Here is a 22,495-nt window from a genome sequence, read left to right on the forward strand (position 1 = left end):
AGATCTGAAGTCACTATATCGGATGAAATGCCACTCGGTATTTTGCCTGATTCTCTAAATATTTTGCTATATATATATCGCAAACACAACCTTTGTCTCTCCCGAATTCAAATTTTGCTAAAGCTTACTCTGCATTTCACCCTTGCGACATCCAAAGATTAAACTACGTTTACTTTAGTCGTTCGAAATTTTATTTTAATTAGTTTAGAAGCTGCATCATTATAAGCGATAGTCTACGAAGTACAACACAGAAAATCATAACTTAAGTCTATTAATGACTAACAAGATATTGTTAACAGGTTTTATGAATTCAATAGCTCACAAAGTTTTTAGCAGGTTACAATGGATTGCATAAACCGCTTTATAATAAATTAATTTTCAATAAATATATCTGTTATATGGGAAAGACATAGTAAAATTCCGTGGCATTTGAGACCAAATAAAAGAGGGACGAAATGAAATACTGTAAGGCAGATCCCGCCCGTCCAACGTTTCTGCCAACTATCAATTTTCGTTCAACTTAAAATAAACGTAAAGGAGCTCTAGTGCCGACAAGATTATGTGAAGACGTATAATCAATCAAAAAATTTATTGAAACTAGTTATTTTTTAATACTCTCAGGAGTATACGAATAAAACTTATTTAAGACGATATAACATGTTATAATTCTTTCTACTATAGGCACAAGGCTTGTAACATGTTATAAGGAAAAACAGCAAGGCATTTTGTACACTGCATATTGTTTGTTTGATCTCTATTACTCGATTCTGCAACGAAATATTATAACTAACACTATTTATAAATAACAATAATACTGATAATCATAACAGCAACGTCAATAAGAAAAAAGAATAAAATTAATAAATGCATAGAGTCCTTAAATTCTCACACATACATTAGAGGAAAAGGGAAATTCGTGATAGAAATGCCTTTTTATGTAATGTTAGCAACGCAGTGTGAATCTCCCTCTCCATCAATCGGAAGTAGCTTTAAGATTTTATATATTCCAAAAATACCTCTAACTATGCCGCTAATACATAACTAAACAAAAATATAACAAAAAGAAACATAAGTATAAATATATAAAATCCTGAACAACGATATCAGCCACATTTATTTCATACCTAGCTTAGCGTTACAAAGAACAAATGATATTAGATACTCAGTGTTTAAAACACTTTACCAATGTAGCCTGATAATGGCTGCCATTTTCCAGACATGTATGAAAAAACAAAACGATAAAAGTACTGAATGCTCAGTTTCATAGTCGAATCCGTAATAACTACAAGTATAATGATTATAACAATTATTTCTATAGAAAAAATAGCAACAGTTTCTAAGTTCATCACATTGCTATAAAGTAAGTGCATGGTGGAAGTGTAAGCTGATTAAATATACTCTAGTATAATAATACAACTTAAATAATTAACCCCGGAAAATGAAAGGCAAAGGCGATTCAGGTGGAATTTGGAATTTAAACAGAAAGTGATACAACCATATCTTCCATGTCATTCTCTTATATACAGTAAATATCTTGGGTAATAATACTGATTTATTACAAAAGCCCATAGTGGATACAAGAATCGATTAAATCGACCCCTCTACTTGACTGGTACTTATTTTATCGACCCATGAGGGATGAAAGGCAAAGTCGACCCTGGTGGTGTTTAAACAGAGAGCATAACGCGGCGCAGTTAAATACCACATACCATTTTGTCCGGCACTCTAATGATTCTAATGTCCACCGCAGAAATAATGATGATAATAAAAACAATAATAATAATAATAATAATAATAATAATAATAATAATAATAATAATAATAATAATAATAATAATAATAATCATAATAATAATGATAATCCTTTCTACTATACGCACGAGGCCTAATGTTTTGGGGAAGGAGACTAGTTGATTACATCAACTCCAGTATTTCACTGGTATTTATGCTATCGAACCCTAAAGCATGAAAGGAAAATTCCACCTCGGTGGAATTTAAACTCACAAGATAAAGGCGGACGAAGTGCCACTAAGCATTTTCTCCGGCATGCTACCGATCCTGCCAGCTCGCCGACTTAATAATAATAATAATAATAATAACAATAATAATAATAATGATAATAATAATAATAATAATAATAATAATAATAATAATAATAATAATAATAATAATAATAATAATGATGATAATAATAATAATAATAATAATAATAATAATAATAATAATAATAATGATGATGATGATGATGATAATAATAATAATAATAATAATAATAATAATAATAATAATAATAATAATAATTATAATAATATTAATGATGATGATGATGATGATAATAATGATAATCCTTTCTGTTACAGGTAGAAGGCAAGGCCTGATATGTTGTGGGGTAGAGTCGATTCCATAGATCCCCAGTGTTAAACTGGTACTTATTTTATCTATCTCGAAAGATGAACGGCAAAGTTGACCCCGAATTTTTTGTGTACTCACACGAAAAGATCCTTAAGAAGTTCTGCTAAGCGTTTTGTCCGAAGTATTAACATTTCTGCTAGCTCGCCATCTTAGATAATAATAATAATAATACTAAGATATAATAATAATAATAATAATAATAATAATAATAATAATAATAATAATAATAATAATAATAATAGGTTTCAACTTTTGGCACAAGGCCTGCATGTTCGGGAAAGGGTGTCAGTTGATTGCATCGACCTCAGAGTTCAGCTGGTACTTGTTTTTATCCACTCCAGAATGATGAGACGCAAAGTCGGCCTCGGTGGAATTTGTATTCAGAACGTGAACAGAGACGGGCGATCTCTCGCCAAGCATTTTGCTCCGCACTCTAACATTTGTGCATGCTCACCACCTTGACATAATAATAATAATATAATAATAATAATAATAATAATAATAAAATAATAATAATAAAATAATAATAATAATAATAAAATAATAATAATAAAATAATAATAATAATAAAATAATAATGATAATAATAATAATAATAATGATAATAATAATAATAATAATATATAATAATAATAATAATGTGTTTCTCATATAGGCACCAATGCTAGACCATTTATATGAAAGGTTATACTCGATTTTATTGACACCAGCATGTTATTTGAATTTATTGCACTAAGTGTGCAAAATAGAGCTGAGCGGCATTTAAAAGATAGGATGAAGATGATGCTACAAGCCCCGCTTCCAGCTTGGGTTCTGTATTCCACCAATTCTAATTTCAAGTGCTCTGAAAATTAGATTTCAAACATAGGTACAAGACCAGTAAAAGTTTGGAGATGTTTATTAATTTTTGTTGACATTCGAAGGACCAAACTGAAAGTCGATGTCAGCGTTTTTGGACTCCTAAGGTAGAGACACAGAGCTAATCACTGCAGGTTATACGTTCCTGCTGCTCTGCCGATTCTGACACGCCGTCACCCTAGGAGAAGTAACAGTATTAGTAATAATAATAATAATAATAATATAATAATAATAATAATAATAATAATAATAATAATAATAATAATAATAATAATGGGGGAGCATCATAGCCATGTGTTGAGAGGAATTCTCTGGGGTCTGAATAATTCACCTCTGGAAACATGGGTGCTTCGTTCAACATCCTTAAACAACCCTTATTCAGGGACCTTTCGAGCGGGATGGGTTACTCAACCAGAAGAAAATTCTAACAGGGCCCCCACCTGCAAGGTCATGCGGTGTTTATCTTGATATGAGACCACCATGTCGCGCACATATGGTTGTGATGCATGTGCCTGGTGTATCCTTATCAGACGGGTAGTCATGATGGGTATTACTGGGCTTCGTATATTTTACCCCTGCGTCACTTTGATGGCAAACACTGCTCTCTCAATCAATAATAATAATAATAATAATAATAATAATAATAATATAATAATAATAATAATAATAATAATAATAACAATTATTGTTATTATTATTATTATTAAAAAGAGATTGTAGTAATAACGATGAGGAGAATGTTGATAATAGTAATGATATTGTGAGTTAAGTGGGGGTTCGATAGATTGATGCAGGGTCAGAAATTTATGAAAGAAGAATATTATTGATAGAATCAAATTGAACGCATGTCATATGTTTTGTTGATCGTGAAATGATAAATCTTGTCAATTAGATGAAATGTAGTCAAGTATTTATTGAAACACTTAACAGCTTCTACCATGATATTATTTTTTTCTTCCAGCTTTGGCACAGCATCTCAAACTTGGAGAATGCGTGCGGTTGATTATATCGATACAGATATTTAACGGATGCATATATTTTGGCGCAACATTTGTCCTCAGTGGGATTCGAACTCACAACGCAAAGGGAGGTATACTATTTAGTCAAGCACTCTTCCCTTTGTGCAATTCTACTGAAGATTTACAATACCATTCTGAAGAATGGTAATACGGATTTCTAAGGTTTTGCACATTGGAACACCTCTTTGGAAGAGTAGATCGATATGATGGAGCTTAATACATGAGCGGTACTTATTATACAAACACTAGAGACGTCAAAGGTTAATTTGACCCTGATGAGTTTTTTATCATAGAACATAAAATTACTTGACAAATACCGCAGTGTATTATGCTAACATGCCAGCGACAGTCTCATCGGCACACTTTTAATAAAAATAATAATAATGATTCCTTGAATAGGCACAAGGCCAAAAATAACAGGGACAGAAGTGTACCGGATTTAAACGATCCCTGTACTGAACTGATAGCTATTTTAAGGATGTCAAAACTGTTAAAGGCAAAAACAGCAGTGACAGAATTTTATGACAGTATTTAACCGGTTCTGCTGTGTACACTCCTCCAATAATAATAATAATAATAATAATATAATAATAATAATAATAATAATAATAATAATATAATAATAATAATAATAATAATAATTGATTATCCTTGACTAAGTAAAAAGGTCCCATTCTTTGACTGAAGAATGTAATGGAAGTTGTGACAACATTGCCTTTCCTAAGCAAATTCGGAGTATAGAAAATCCAGTACTCTTGCTATGTCGATATGCAAGCGGTATAAAATTAACCATTGTAGTGATTCAATGTTCAATACATATGAAATGTTATCAATGATCATGATGAAAATTATAATATTAACAATATCAACAACGTTTGTTATCGTAATAACAAATATTAGAGTAACAACGATGGCTGTATTTTTCCAAAATATTTCGTTACATTAACCCGCAATTTTTTGGTACACAACAGCTGACCCGATCATTTCCTTAATGTATCCTAGCAAGAGCGATACACATGAAAGATGTTTTTCAATTCAAGATAGAGCTTTTTTTTATATATTTCATAATAATAATAATAATAATAATAATAATAATAATAATAATAATAATAATAATAACAATAAGAATAATTTTTGTCACAAAACCAAGTATTTTCTTAGCCTGATACTAATATTCGTACTCCTCTTGTACATACTTTTGTTGACCAACATTGAGAACAGGATAAGTCGCCTCCAACAGAATTTATTCCGTCGTAAATGTGCAACTAATTACGGATTGACATTTCGTACTAATCTCTACAATCCATGCTGTTCAACCGCTATATTACAAACGATATCTAACATAAGCTCAATTGCATATATTTCCGAGTACGATACAATAGCTTTATTTCATAGGACTGTTTCACTTGCATTTATTTTATCGACCCAGCAAGGAGGAAAAGCGAAATTTACTCCAGCCGGCTCTGGACTTAAACTGCCACATGGCATTGTCCTCCGGCGCTCTGCTAATACCTTCATCCATCGCTCTTCCACGCCACTGTATATATATATATAATGATTATGATTTGTTACATTGGCACAATGTCACACTTTGTAAGGGAGGGAAGAGTCGAGTCAATCGACTTTGAATATATTGGTAGTCATCATCTATCGACCCTGAAGGATTGATAGTCAACATTTAATCCAGCGGGTTATCAATTCTGAACACAATGGGACGTTTTAAAATAACGCAGAGCAAATTGTTCGGCACTCTGGCGATTTATACATCGCCACAAAATTAATAACAACAGCAATAATAATAATAATAATAATAATAATAATAATAATAATAATAATAATAATAATAATAATAATGTCCTTCATTAATTTCTCTAGACTGATTGAATATTATTATTGACATGGTTCACCTCCATCGTCCCCGCCACCAGTGCCATCATGGCAACATATTTTTATTGTTATTCTCATTACAAGATTTTGGTTGTTTATGATGACAGCGGTTGTCGTATTATGATTCACTAACCTGTGGCATCATGTCCTTCAAACAAGCTACATTCCTTTATATATATTATATATATATATATATATATATATATATATATATATATATATATATATATATATGTATATATATATACATATACATATATATAAACACTTATACATGCATACACGCACACACATATATATGTGTGCATGAATGTATGTACGTATATATGTACAGATGAAGACAAAATTGATGAAAAGTTATGAATTTTCACAAAAACGAAACTAAAGAGGTAAAATTTGACGGTATTGAAGAAAAAGTTGAATAAAATATAAATTAAACATACATTTATGAAGATATGATAATAATGAAGGCTATGTTTGGAAACCTTTCAGTGGGATGATTATGGGTTCCACATATATGGAAGATCAACTGCATTAAACTTATGGAGATTCATAGCCGGTAGCCCACTTCAGGTAACAAACATTAACAATGCCAATTTATGAAGGCTGATCAAATTTTTAAGAATAGGTGGGGAACACCACAAATGCTTATTTGCACAATGTCATTAAACAGATGTCTAGCATTTCGTGGTAATATATCAACAGTTGATAATTTAGGCATTGCAGTTTTCGAATGTCATATATTTAGAGGCTTGATTTAAGAGACTTGGACCTACAACCAAGAATGCCATATGTTTTGTAAGTATATATTCAAATATATGTATTTGTAATTGTTATGTATATTTCTTGAAATATGTATGTATGCAAGTTTTATTGAGATGGCCTGTTGTACACCTCGCTGAGCGTAAAGCACTCACGAGAATACTGTTTACGTATACATAGATAGGTGCATTTAAAAATCAGAAATTTGACTAACGTGGGTGTTAGAGCAACAATTGCATATACAAAACACAAACACACACACACATACACAAACACCCATGCACATGCGCACACAAATATATGTATATGAATATATATATGTATATGAATATATATATATATATATATATATATATATATATATATATATATATATATATATATGTGTATGCATATGTATATATGTATACACACACACACACACACACACACATATATATATATAATATATATTATATATATATACATGTATGCATATATATATATATATATATGTATGTATATATATATATGCATATATATATGTATATATATATATATTATGTATACATGTATATATGTATACACACACACACACACACACACACTCACACGCATATATATATATATATATGTATGTATATATATATATATATAGATAGAGATATAGATACGTAGATTTTATGACCATATATATATATGAATATATATATATATATATATATATATATATATATACATGTATAGATATGTACACAAACACACATATATGTACATATATATATATGCATATATATATGTATATATATATATATGCATATATATATATATATATATATATATATATATACATACATATATGGTTGTGTGCGTGTGTGTGTATATGTGTATGCATCAATAGGATTTACAATATATGGCGAATTATATCCGGCTCGATGTGCATTTTAATTCTTACTATGAAGTTACCATTAGCAAATACTTGCTTATATTTGTATACATTCATTCCCTGATCATACAGCATTGTATATTGCAGCGCAGACATTCTATACACACCATTTTCAAACATCGTCACCTTGTAGATTGATTTATAATCATCACGCATGCATATATATATATATAATATATATATATATATATATATATATATATATATATATATAATATACATATATATATATATGTATGTATATATATATATATATGCATACATACATATATATACATATATATATATATATATATGTATATATATATCTATACATATATATATATATATTATATATATATACATATATATATATATATATTATATATATATATATATATATATACACGCACAAATACATAAAAATTCAGATATGGACACAAATACACAATTACATACATTTATACGTTTGTATATATACATATGCATGATTGCATATAGTGTCTGTGTCGATATATCTACATACATACGGAAAAATAAAAAAAATGAATTGCATCTAAATAAACATCATTTAAAATAAGTTTTATAAACGATTATGTGGAAAACCGCCATTTATATTTCGTGATCGGGCCACGAAATAACTATAAAATTATTTTCCAAGATATCATCTAGGAAATCTCAAACAGTACTTTAATATCACAATGACTGTGGATATCCATTTCAAAAATGTACAATATCACATGGAATTGTATAATTTCATACATATACATACACACATATACATGTATATATATACATATATGCATGTATATATATATGTTTATATATATATATATATTATATATATAATATATATATATATATATACGCATATATATACGTATATATATATATATATATATATATATATATATATATATACATATATATATATATATATATATATATATATACATATATATATATATATATATATATATATATATATATATATATATATATATATACATATATATATGTATATATATATATGTATGTATTATGTATTTATATGTTTTCATTAGTATAACAGATTATTATAACTGCGAGCAGCATCCGAATACGTATGTCACACCTACACACACCAGACAGATTCTTATTCTTTAATTTCATTGTTTAACACAACAGTAATCTCGAAATATGAACAACATCAGCCATGTTTTTTTTTGTGAATAAGTGCAAACAATATTTGCAGTTTTAAAGTTAGTAAACAAACAGATTTGGCATGTCAATATCAAACTTATGGAATATTGTTGCATTTTCGTGCTTTGTACAATCAATATTTCAGTTTGGTCGGTTGCATGGTCGTACAATGTTCATTGCATACTGTGTTGTTACAGATTTTTTTATTCAGTGAATTACACCACATTTGATATGATTCGTATCTATATGGGTACATCCATTGTTTGGCTAATGGTATGACAGCAATATTAACAGTGCCTATTTTGCAAAGTACTTTTTCAATATATTATTTGGTAGTAACAACACAGAAGACTATTATTATCTTATCTTAATTTACTCAATGAAAATATTTCATTAGATTTTGGAAAAATAAAATGATGAATTTATTTGCTACTGGATGTATACTGAACATTTTGATGACAATAAATAACTTTACATTGAAGTGGTTCACTAATACTGCCTGTCTTCCTAAATAACAACTAACTTGTTGTCGAGTGTCATTTCAATTCTAATATATGATTATGTCCGGACAAACACGTCAAGACGATAAATAAAAAAAAAATCGTTGAAAATATTCTTAGTAAAGCACTGGATGTTGATAATTCCCTGATTTCTTGAAAACGTGAACAAGAATATATGTTTTTAATGATAGGGGAACTAATTTCACTCTCTTATTTATGCTTCCGTTAATACTAATACGCTGTATTTTTAGGTGGATATTTCTTATCAAATAAGAACATCTATTGTATTATTCATCCCTCTCACTTAGATAAAACTGGTTTTAAAACCGTATTGTCCATCTATATTGCTTGTCCTCACATCATTTATAAATGCGTGCCATCATCCATTGAAGATTATATTTTGTAATATTCTCGTTTAATATTTCACTTGTTTGCATTGGCCAAAGTATATGCGGTAAACTTTATTCTTAAAGTTGTGTAAGCATTCCCGAAAGGAGCAGCAAACAAGATCACTTGAAACCTAACCTTAATGAATGACTGGATATCATTTTATTTTTATTTCCATTTTTGTTCCTTTTTTTTGTTTTTGATGTATGAAACATTGATTTGGCGATACTTAACGTACTATATTTAAGGAAATTTTGAAACACATTAGCTTTAACCAGATGTCAGTAGTCCACTGTATAGTGTACTGATGTAAAGCATCAAATGTTAACTGGGTGCATTTTAATATATTTTAATGGAATAAATTGAAGAGAATGTAATTAAGGAATGTATCGTTGACGAAAATGTGCGACCACTTAAAACAGAAAAAAAAAATAAAATATCCTCTTTAATAATAAAAGAAGACATCTTGCAGTAACATTTTGAAACTGGTGATGCTCTTTTATTTGTGTATGTGTGTACACAAAAAATATAATTTAGTATTGAATTGCTTTTAAATATTAAACACAAACGATGGGAAAGCTAATATGTCTAGATTAGCGTGGCTGTATTTGTGAAATGTATTATAGTGTATCTTCGTCATTCATGTTTATGAAACTAATTTATTTAGATAAAAGTAAGCACACATACAGATGTGAGTGTTAGAGATGATGGTAGTAAGAATTATAGATGGGGAATAGTTTAAACAAATATTGAAATATATTTATATTAATTAAATTATTTTTTCTTATCAGTGTTTATATAACGTACTGTTTAATTATATATTCAACTACCCTCAAAGGTGTTGTAAATGGTTTTCACAGGCTTCTTGGTCTAATCATTTAGATTTGTTATGCAATACGGCTTTAGTGCATATTTTATGTCTGTGATGCAATAGGGTAGCCTGAACACCGTCTTTCATTGGCGTTTATAACTGGTTTCCTTTCTATTATTATCCTCATTTCATTCCGGTGTTCAATACGATTGTCTCACAGGGCAGCTGTCAGCCGGAACTTACAGATTGCAACAGATGAAGAAGACTTCACCCTAATATGACAAACTAATCAACAACCACTTCATATCTTTGATAAAGATTTTGATTCTGGTTGTTTGTTACAAGATTCAGATTGATTCATCTGCTCTTTTAATAAAATATGAAAAAATATAAAAAATTTGTTGATTACTCTGGAGAAAACAATAAGATTTATAAAATAATTTAAAAATAAAACTATAAAATAAAATCAATAGTAGACTCTAGTGTTGATTTCAACCACAAAATATACACAACCAAATTGGAATTCCTTTTCAAAGTTTCCTTTTCTCACATTCACCCATCACTCGTTCAACACACGATATCTATTGAATTCTTCTTACAATCTTAAGAAAGGCTTGGAACTGATATTAGAATCATAATAAGGCTTCTAAGTCAAAACGTTCTTAATTAATCCAATTATATCTAATAATTCTTAATTATAATTTATAGCTTATAGTTAATTTTTAAAATTTATTTTATACTGATGAAAATCCCATATAAAAACATTTGAAGATTTGGTATAATTAAATCGATTTCAAACTTTTAATGAACACTCGTGGGGTGTTATTGTCATTAGCGTTATTATCATTATTAAAATTATATTATTATCACTATCATTCTCATTCTTAGTGTTATTATTTTTATTATTATTATTGTTATTATTATTATTATTATTATTATTATATTATTATTATTATTATTATTATTATTATTATTATTAATTTGCTCGCCATAAATCTTATTAACGTTCTTACCAGACATCAGTCTTTTATCATTCTCGTTATTGCTATTCTAAGCAACGCCATCATATTTGTAACATGCCAACATGCTCAACCTAATCAAATATATGTTCATTACATCACAGTAGGAGAACAGTGTACCGCATTATATCAAAACTTTGTAACAATTACTTTTACTTCCAGCTATATTGCTGAACTCCAGTAAGGCATTTCGGGCGAATAAAAAGCCTTGTTTTCTGTTGTCGTGGGTGCTGCTTCATCCTCATCATTGGATCCCTAGATCTCCGTCTGGTAACCGTCTGTGTACCCATCAAAAGTTATCATCTGGTTAGGTGCTGTGTACGTGTACTAGAAAAGATAAAACAAAACAAAAAAGTTTATGAGTGATTTATATATCGGTTGAGCCGACGAGAGAACCTGTACGCGATCACTCGATTTGCTAGAAATAGCAACGAAATCCTTTCTCAACACTCACGGCTTAATTAAACTACAATGTCATATCAAGCTTACAAGATGTGATAGTTACGAGTAGAATATCTTTGATTACGAGTCTAATTAACAAGGGCTACCATGTGAGTAAATTACACTACATGTTGCTTATTAGAAGCCCAATTGTTTTATTTCAGTTTTTTTATTCTAATTAAGAATAAAATTTCAAATTTACTGAGTGTTTTTTTCAAATCATATGACGCTAGTGTGTATTTTCCGAAAGCTTTAATAGTAGTATACTAACAGGGAACTAGTATTAGAATAATAATAATAACTTTATATATCTAAATGGTACTATTGATTTAAGATAGAAATTAAAATATTGCCTGATAGTCAGGAAAGTTATTCGGCGTCATTAAACTCAAAGGATTCTCGTATGTTAATGATAGCAATCAGCGATATGCAAATATTCGACAGTCAAGAAATAAGAACAGTTCGTACGTGAGAGAGAAACAGAAAGAGAAGTGTGGGAGGAAATACTTTGGGGTAAACAGAATAATAAGCACGGAACTACAAACAAAGATCATTGTCTTAAAAACTAGAGTCAAGAATGAATCCTGCTTTCCGTAAAATAGTTTTGGTTGGCGAATGAGATACTAATGCGAAAAGCTATTTTCTGAACTTATTATATTATACTAAATCTTGAAATTTTGATAACATTTCTATCATCCCAGCTATTTCTTATTTCTTTATTGCCCACAAGGGGCTAAACATAGTGAGAACAAACAAGGACAGACAAAGGGATTAAGTCGATTACATCGACCCCAGTGCGTAACTGGTACTTAATTTATCGACTCCGAAAGGATGAAAGGCAAAGTCGACCTCGGCAGAATTTCAACTTAGAACGTGATGGCAGACGAAATACCGCCAAGCATTTCGCCCGGCGTTTTAACGTTTCTGCCACCTCACCATCCCAGCTACTTCTGTAAGAATCATAATTTCTGCTAGCGTGCGCCAAAGGACTTATGCACAAGAAAATTAGTTGCCGTACAACAATTCATTTATTACAGAAATTTATGTAAAGAAGATGTTAACTTCGTGTATATATATTACTAGAGAAGAGAAGTACTTTTCATATAAACTTATAAATTGTTTTATTTTATATTACAACAAAATTCTTAGCGGCACTGCGTCCGTCTTTTCGTACTAAGTTCAAATCCTGCCGAGCTCGATTTTGCATTTCATCCCCAGTTGAGTACTGTGGTCAATGTAATCGATTTATTCCTCCCCGGAAAATGCTAGCCTTGTGCCAAAATATTTTAAATCAATATTACAACGCTCTCTCAATTCCCATGTTATTGTCTTAGATACTAAAATTACTCAGGATATTGTATCTCTAACAAAAAGGAAGACTCCCGTGCTTGGAAAAACCTTTCATCATTCGTTTGCTCGACCGCGGCTGACTTGAGCTACCACACGAACAAATTCTTTCTTGATAAATTAACCAGGAAATGCAACAGAAAGAAAATTGCAATATTAATATGATATATACAATAACATATTATTGATATTAATTCATTAGCGAAATTTCCAAATTAATATGTATAATTTCAATTTTTGCATATAAGAATTGAATTTTATTTATCAGGCAAATAAAATTCTTGAATATTATTAATCGTTTCAATATATAATTTACATAGGAAATGCATTTGTTAATGATAATAATAATAATAATATAATAATAATAATAATAATAATAATAATAATAATAATAATAATGATAATAATGATAATAATAATAATAATAATAATAATAATGATAATAATAATAATAATAATGATAATATTAATAATGATAGTAATAAAAATTATGATAATGATAATAAAAATGATAATAATAATAATAATAATATTATTATTATTATTATTATTATTATTATTATTATTATTATTATTATTATTATTATTATTATTATTATTATTATTATTATTATTATTAACCCATAACCTTCTTAACGACAATGTATAAAATACTAACATCTAACTTGACTGAATATGCCTAAATTCTTTTTAATAGAAAGTGGCAATACTTTCGCTATACCGGTCGTGACTTACAGCTTCAATATCATTAACTCGTCAATTACTGAAATATGTAATCTCGACAGAAAAATACGAATATTGTTGACAATGCATATAATGCACCACCCTAAGGAAGATATGGAACGACTTCTTCTGCCAAGAAAAGAGAATGGCCATGGTCGTTTACAACTGGAATTAACTAAGAAGATTGCCACAATTGACATAAACACCTACCTGAAAGACTCTGATGACTGGATGTTAAAACTTTCTTAAAGCACGGAAACAAGAAAACATCATACTTAGTAACAAATCAGGCAAAGGAAAATCTAAATAAATTCTTAATACAACAAATGTCAAAACACGCACAGTAAACGCTAAGCGTGTGTAAACCCTTGCTAAAACTGCTACCTTACATATTCTTACTGATAAATGACAAGGAAAACCTCTCAATGGCAAATACCCAAAGAGCACTAATAATACCGACGTTGACAAAGCCCTTATTCCACAATGTTTACTGTCTCCTGGCTTAAAATCATAAACAGAGGTGTTTATCATAGCAGCCCAAGATCAAAGTTAACCTACAAAGAGTTACTAGGCCAACATATTAAAGAACGGCCGTAACCCATCATGTCGTGTATGTAAACAGCAAAAACGAAAACATTGATCATGTTGTCTCCAAGTGCAGTCATCTGGCGCCTACAGAGTATCTCAACAGGCATGATAGAGCAGTGCATTGATGGAATGCCATCGTCAATTTTATCAATTTTGTAATTGGCGAAAAGAAAAAGAGAGAGAAAAAGGAAAGAAAAAGGAAATAGACAAAGGAAAATATTTAATCAAATAGTTTTGTGTAAATTTGATGATATTCGCCTGTCGTTTTATTCTTTCCTCCAGTGCATGATGTTAATTATCTGCAAACATTTTTCTCCTCATGCATTTTGAGTATTCAATGTGTAGGAGATTCAGTATATTTTCTGAGAATATGCACTTACAAGTCTATTTCAAAATTGTTGCCGTTTGAAGCAAAATGTTAACCAAGTTCTGTCAATCTACTGTTATTGTGCCCGACGTCATATATGTGCCCATTAAATCGTTTGTTAAATTGTTGTGTTGTACAACCAACATAAATCAAGTTGTGTTTCGTGCATTCTGCCGCGTACACCAAATGAGAAGCTGTACATGGCCCACATTCTGTATAAATCATAACATTTCTTTTATGATACCTGATGGAGTTCACTTGGCTCTTGTTGTTGCACAATGAACAGCGCTCACCTCTCTTGCGGCTGTTTTTCAAGATACAGCGTGCAGATAATCCAACGTTAGTTTTCTTGGAGTCAGAAATAGAGTTCAATAGAGCTTTTATATTTTTATTCCGTCTAAATGCTACAATGGACGGCTGAGGAAACATATTTGAAACAAATATATTTTTCCGCAATATGCTGGTAAATTTAATGCGACACTTTCGAAATGCCAGCAAAATTTCGGTCCCAGTTAATCGCTAAAGGAATTCTGTCACATATTGTATTGTGTTTGCTAAAATTATGCGTGAAGATTTGACGTTCTTTGCTAATCTTAGCTCTCTAACTTGCTACTTCATTTAATCGTGATTCATTGTAACGGGGTTTAACATAATGGTGTACAAAGCATTTGCATGTTTCCATTATCCCCTCTGTCAGTACAAATTCATTTTATCCTCAAAAATTGTGATTTCGGATTTGACCTAATAATATGATGTAGATGAGAGGAGCGGTGGTGGAGACAACTTGGGATCACATTGCATTGCAAAATAACTCTGTCACTATTTTACCCCCAGTAAACTTAACTTTTGTGTGAAAAAGTTCAACGATAGTTTTACAAAAGCTAAACGTTAATTTTATGTTGGTTTTAAAGCCATAGTTTTAACATAACAGTTACAGACATGCAAGGGTCAATTAAATTATCCTGTGATCCTTCCCTGACAAAAAGACCTCATCAATGAACCGTATACAGAGTATTAGTTCATGACCATGTAAGTTTTTGAATGTCTGCAGTTACTCTGTCTCGAATTTCGTCATTTACCACTCATCTGGTGGTAAAATTTACATCCAAACTTCATTGTGTTAGTTTGTAACACAAAATTCTGTGACTAACAGAGAAAATTTGATGGAATACTTTTGTTTGACCGCTTCCGAAGGCATCCATGTATGCTTCTACCCGTTCATCGTGGTCAATACTGGGATATACTGGGATATAAGGTAGAAACCCCCATGGATACGAAAAAGCAATTCGCGACATGGCTTTGGTGTTTAAAGAAGTTGTTGATTTTAGATATCTATTGCAATTGCATTGCGCTCTTCGTCTTCTCTAATAATAATAATAATAATAATAATAAGTATAAAAGATGGGCTACAGCAAATATTCTGCTCAATACCACAGATTTGCTTGTCAGTTGTTTGACCTTAACCAGTTGAGCATGTCCCTTAGTGGCTGACGATATGTGCATCTCTGATCACGAGCAGAAGTAGTGGGGGAGCATCATAGCCATGTGTTGAGAGAGATTCTTTGGTGTTTGAATAATTCCCCTATAGAAACATGGGTGGTTCTTTCAACATCCTTAAACAACCCTTATTCAGGGACCTTGTGAGCGGGATGGGCTACTCAACCTGAAGAAAATTCTAACTGCAAGGTCATGTGTGGTTTATTTTGATATGAGATCACCATGTCGCGCACATATGGCTGTGATGCATGTGCCTGGTGTACCCTTATCAGACGGGTAGTCATGATGGGTATATTGGGCTTCGTATATTTTACCCCAGTGTCACTTTGATGGCATGGACTGCTATCTCACTCAATAATAATAATAATAATGAAACTAAAACAATTGGAAAAGTATGAATAATAATAAAACAAACAGAATGAAAAATGGTTTAAGGGAGATAATAAAGAAGTTCTTAAGGCCTTCAATCATGCCATATTTTTCTCCTAATAAATCTAATACCAAACAAACCTACCTAAACTGGAGACAGAAATACCTTGAAGAAATATCCTATATATAGACACTAACAAACTTGCCAACACCAGTAGAAACATAGTGGAAAAGAAATTATGAACTGAATTACATATTGACGAAATTAAACATTCGGTAAGGGATAAAGGGAACGAAGTTGCAGCTAAAGAAGATACTACAGAGGAAATAATTATAGACCAACCTACGTCCAATGAAAATGCCGTAATGATAGAAACAATCAATGTAACTGATAAGCAACGTGAAATACTCTCTGAACCTACCATAGACACCAAGGCAAATGAAAATCAAATAGATGAAGAAAGTCAAACAGAAATTTATACAACTGAACAGCATGAACTAAATAAACAAATCATGATTGAATGGTTGAAAATTAAAGAAAACAGTATGGTGACGCTCTCCCAAAAATTCACAACTCTAATTAAACCTGAAGTAATTGGTAAAATTCGCCTTGCACTTAACGATATAATTTCAGCTAATGATATTGATATTACAGATGTCAACCACCTGTACTATGCAGCCACGAAAATCTCAATGATTCTATGTGTTGAAAAGATTAGAAAACGACAACATTCCCACAAAATGCCTACTTGGCAAGGGCGTATCCAACATTAAATTCAGCTACTTAGGTCTGACAAAGAACGTTTTAAAAAACCTTAAGTTTGACAAGACTATCAAACCTACAAAAAAATAATTGAAAATTGAAGAAAAATATATGAAAACCATACTTGACATCGATACCTCCATAGACACTATCAAACAAAAATATGTGCTAAATCTGCTCGCATAGCACGGTATGAAAAGCGCGTTAGATTCTTCAAGGACAACATGTTCAAAAATAACCCAAAACATTTTTACAGGATGATAGGGAAATTACCAGTTACGGTAAAATGTGAAGGGCAGTAATTTTGGAATAAAATTTGGACAGGATTAAATAAAATACATAATAAAAAAAGCCCCTTGGATTGATAGAATATCTACTGACTTAGACTTCTTAGAAGATCTAAAGTGGAGGAGTACTAAGGTAGAGGATCTAAGATCTGCTCGCAGGAAATCAAGCATATTGAAGTCTCAAGAAAAGTTTCAAGAACATTTTAAACTTCTAGTTGAATGCCTTCCCAGAGAATGATGAACTGCTAAAATCACTTTACAATAATGTTTTGCAACAAGCAAGTATGATTCCCTCTTGGCTACTTAATGGTGTTTATGGTTATAAATATCAGTTACTAATCAATAAGATGATCATGGAAGATTGCCACAAACGACACAAAAACTTATCGATAGCCTGGGTAGACTAAAAAATAAAGCTCTTGATAATCTACCACATAGCTCGATTAAGAAATACCTGGAAATGTATAGAATAACACTTACTCTGGAGATGTGAGTATTTTATGTAGCATTTTCCAGGGTGACTCTCTATCACCGCTCCTCTTTTGTCTAGCCGTAACACTTCTCTGCTCGATGATGTACAATATAAATCATCTTTTTTACATGGATGATTTCAAGCTCTTTGCAAAAAATTACCAACAGCTACAGGGCTTACTAGCAATTGTTAAATAATTCAGTGATGATATCAAGATGCAATTTGGCCTCGATAAATGTTCAAAAGCTATCTTTATCAGAGGAAAAATGACAGAAATATCCAACGTTAATCTCGGCTAGCACAATGTTATAAAGGAGTTAGAACCAACAGAGAGCGACAAATACCTACGGGTATCAGAACGTAATGGAATCAAACATTCAATGATAAGGAAAAAGATCAGAAGAGAATATTATCGCAAGGTAAGGGCAATACTAAAGACAGAGCTGAATGCAAGAAACAGGATAAAAGCAATCAATAGTTTCGTCATACCGGTCGTGACTTACAGTTTCAATATTATTAAATCGTCAAATACTAAAATATGTAATCTCGACAGAAAAATACGAAAATTGTTGACAATGCATAGAAGTCACTACCCTAAGGAAGGTATAGAACGATTTTACCTGCCAAGAAAAGAGGATGGCCGTGGATTCTTTTACAACTGGAATTAACAATGAAGATTGCCACAATTGGCCTAAACATCTACCTGAAAAACTTTGATGGCTGGATGTTAAAACTTTCTTAATGCACGGAAACAAGAAAGCATCATACTAAGTAACAAAACAGGCAAAGGAATATCTAAATGAAATCTAAATACAACACATCGCGGAATTAGATGTGCTGGAAACAAGCACAGGAAACGCTAAGCGTATGAACACCCGTGCTAAAATTGCTGCCTTAGATATTCTTACTGATAAATGACAAGAAAAATCTTTCAACGGCAAATACCCTAAGAGAGCTAATAAAGCCAACGTTGAGAAAGCCCTTGCCTAACAATGGTTAGTGTTTTCTTGCTTAAAATCGGAAACAGAAGTGTTTATCAAAGCAGCCCATGATCAATGTCTACCTACAAGGAACTACCAAGCCAGCATATTAAAGAACGGCAGTAGCCCAGCATGTCGTGTATGTAAACAACAAAATGAATTCATTGATCATGTTGTCTCCATGTGCAGTCATCTTGCGCCTACAGAGTATCTCAACAGGCACGATAGAACTGCACAATATATTCACTGGGTAAACTGCAAAAGCCTGAACCTGTCCCATATTAAAGACTGTTGGGAACTCAAACCAGCTGCAGTGCTTGAAAATGATCACATCTCACTCCTCTGGAATTTCACCATTCAAACTAACAGAAAGACAGATGCGAATAGGTCAGACATTTTGTTGAAAGACTTCAGACCAAAATCATGCCTTCTCGTTGATATGACTGTGCCAGTCGACATAAATGTACGTCAAGACCAACGGAAAACTGAGCAAGTATAAAGATCTTGAAATAGAAATTAGCAAAATGTGGAACCTGAAGCCTAAAATGATACCTGTTGTCATAGGTGCCCTAGGAATGATAGCAAAAGGGACTGATTCCTACCTAGCTCAGATACAAGGAAACCCCAAAATGGCAGATATTCAAAAGATAGTTCTCATGGGAACTGCCTAAGTCCTACGTAAAATACTGTCTATGTAATCTAAAATTTTAAAACAAACTTATGATTTTCTTGTTTTCTTAAACATTCTCTAGAACAATACTATGTGCAAAACCAAATATATGAATATGACACCCTAGGCATAACACCAACTTGAACTTCAAACTTGTCTCTTGAGGTTCTTAGGAGAGACTTGGTGTTAACTTGTACAAATGCAACGCAAAGGTCAAATATATAATAATAACAATAGTTTCAAACTTTGGCAGAAGGCCAGCAATTTTGGGAGAGGGGCTAGACTAGATCGACCCCAGTGTTCAACTGGTACTTATTATATCCACCACGAAAGGATGAAAAGTGAAGTCGACCTCAGCGGAATTTGAACTCAGAACGTAAAAATGGATGAAATGCCTCTAAGACCTTGGTCTGGTTTACTAATTATTCTTCCAGCTCGCCACCTTAATAATAATAATAATAATAATAATAATAATAATAATAATAATAATAATAATAATAATAATAATAATAATAAAACGCAGAACACTTTCCATACAATAACCATCAGAGCATCACAACAAATCACAGCACATACCCAAGGCAGACAGAGCTGCGCTCGGTAGTGAAGTGAAAGCACGCTATAAAAATAAAACTACTGAATAATAATAATAATAATAATAATAATAATAATAATAATAATAATAATAATAATAATAATAATAATAATAATATTTCTCACGGTTATAAAAGAGTAAGAGGAAAATTTGTGACTTAAATGCCATTCAAGTTAATGTTAGCGATATGGAAGAAAAATCTCCATCTCCAGGAATCGAAATTGGTTTTATTTTATTTATATATTTTTTACTCTATATGGGTAATTACTACTTTCCCACACATTGTTTTGCGATGAAACTGATTTCTCTACAACAGGGAGTTAGACATTTTTCCTAATACGATTGAGAAACTTATTCATATGCATGCTAATGTATGGAAATTACAGAGTTCATTTGTACTTTCACAAAAATTGTTGGGAAAATAGTTTCTATTCACTATCACATCCGGTTTAAATACATTTTAATTAAACACTATTTCAAATTAATTTCCTACACACCGTAAGCTTTTTGTATCTTCTCTCTCTGCATGTGTGTATGTTTGTGCGCGTTTGTATGTGTGCGTTGAGTATTTATAGAAATATATTTGTGTAAATGTCTGTAAATATATATGAGCACACACAAGCACACACACACACACACACACACACACACACACACACACACACACACACACACACACACACATATATATATATGTGAGTGTGCGTGTGTGTGCATCTATGTATGTATGTACGTAGGTATGTATGGCTGTAAGAACAGGCTTAAGCCTTGTCAGTTTCTCATTACTTCAAGGAATGTTTAGAAATTTTTAATTCACTCCCTACGCTTAATATTTATTGGGCTAGTACATTACACACTACTATTCTTGAAGATTTTTAAAAGAAATCATGCAGTTGGGCTTAATCTTGTCAATACGCTTTTGTATATCCTAGATTATGAATACTTCGTCATTCTAGTACACATTGTGTATTTCCTCTTTTATTATCTGTTGGTATTGCATAACGCTGGAATAACTTCCAACGTACCAAAACTACGCCTCTGCCAAGTCTGTAGATTTACTATTTCTTTGATAAGTACGTCAAGTATTTGGTCTCTTTTTGTGCATTCATGAGTATCTAGTTAGAAGGATTTGATATTGTGCTGAGTGTCAAAAACACTTCATTCCAAAGTTTTTACGCCTCTCTTCTCTGGAGTCATTAAAATTACGTTATTTTATTTCATCCATCTTTGTCTGTTTGAATACTGTTTATTTTTTTATGGTTGGGTACTACCCTTAGTTCTGCTCCTTTTATTACAGTAAGATCTAGTGTCATTTTAGTTTTAGTTTATTTATAGAGTGATTTACTTAGTTCTCCCTTCATGTGACAACAGTTATTTGGGCTATATGGTAGCCCAAATTTTCTTTTGTTTTCATTTTGTTCATAAAAGACAAAACATGGGTTTTCTTTTTGTTCATATTTTGAAGGTATCACTATTAGTTTTCTAATAACCAAATTTTTGCAGTCCAGTTTGCAGATTTATTACAATTTTCTAAAAGTATAAGGTTAATTTTTCTCTCTATTCATACTGTATATATTTTTCTCTGTCGGATTTTGGCAATTCTTATTTTCCTAGTTTATTCTGTTGAATAAGCTAAATTCAACAGTCTGATCAGA

General features: G+C 31.1%; 1 protein-coding gene and 1 long non-coding RNA gene across 4 annotated transcripts in view; both read right to left on the reverse strand.

Moving 5' to 3' along the window:
* LOC118764054 overlaps positions 1-8,826 on the reverse strand; it is an 8,923-nt gene extending 97 nt beyond the window's left edge. The window contains exons 1-2 of the long non-coding RNA XR_004999847.1: positions 8,797-8,826; positions 1-66 (exon numbers count right to left, since the gene is read on the reverse strand). The exon at positions 1-66 is cut by the window's left edge and continues 97 nt beyond it. This is a non-coding gene — a long non-coding RNA (uncharacterized LOC118764054). The remainder of the gene's footprint in view (positions 67-8,796) is intronic.
* Positions 1-22,495, reverse strand: part of LOC115210959 (glutamate receptor 4) — a 676,560-nt gene that overhangs the window by 83,727 nt on the left and 570,338 nt on the right. Inside the window, exon 18 of one of the 3 annotated variants that reach the window (XR_004999835.1) lies at positions 11,892-12,068. The exons of 1 other annotated variant lie outside the window; for it this stretch is intronic. Coding sequence is in view for 1 of the 2 variants with exons in the window: in XM_029779772.2 (XP_029635632.1) it covers positions 11,997-12,068 (72 nt within the window). In the remaining variant the exon portion in view is untranslated. Of the gene's footprint in view, positions 1-9,345; positions 12,069-22,495 lie in introns of those variants that run through there. One more of the 3 variants, XM_029779772.2, reaches the window with a different exon arrangement.

This window comes from Octopus sinensis, linkage group LG1 (genome assembly GCF_006345805.1).
Source record: "Octopus sinensis linkage group LG1, ASM634580v1, whole genome shotgun sequence".
In the NCBI taxonomy this organism is placed as follows: Eukaryota; Metazoa; Mollusca; class Cephalopoda; order Octopoda; family Octopodidae; genus Octopus; species Octopus sinensis.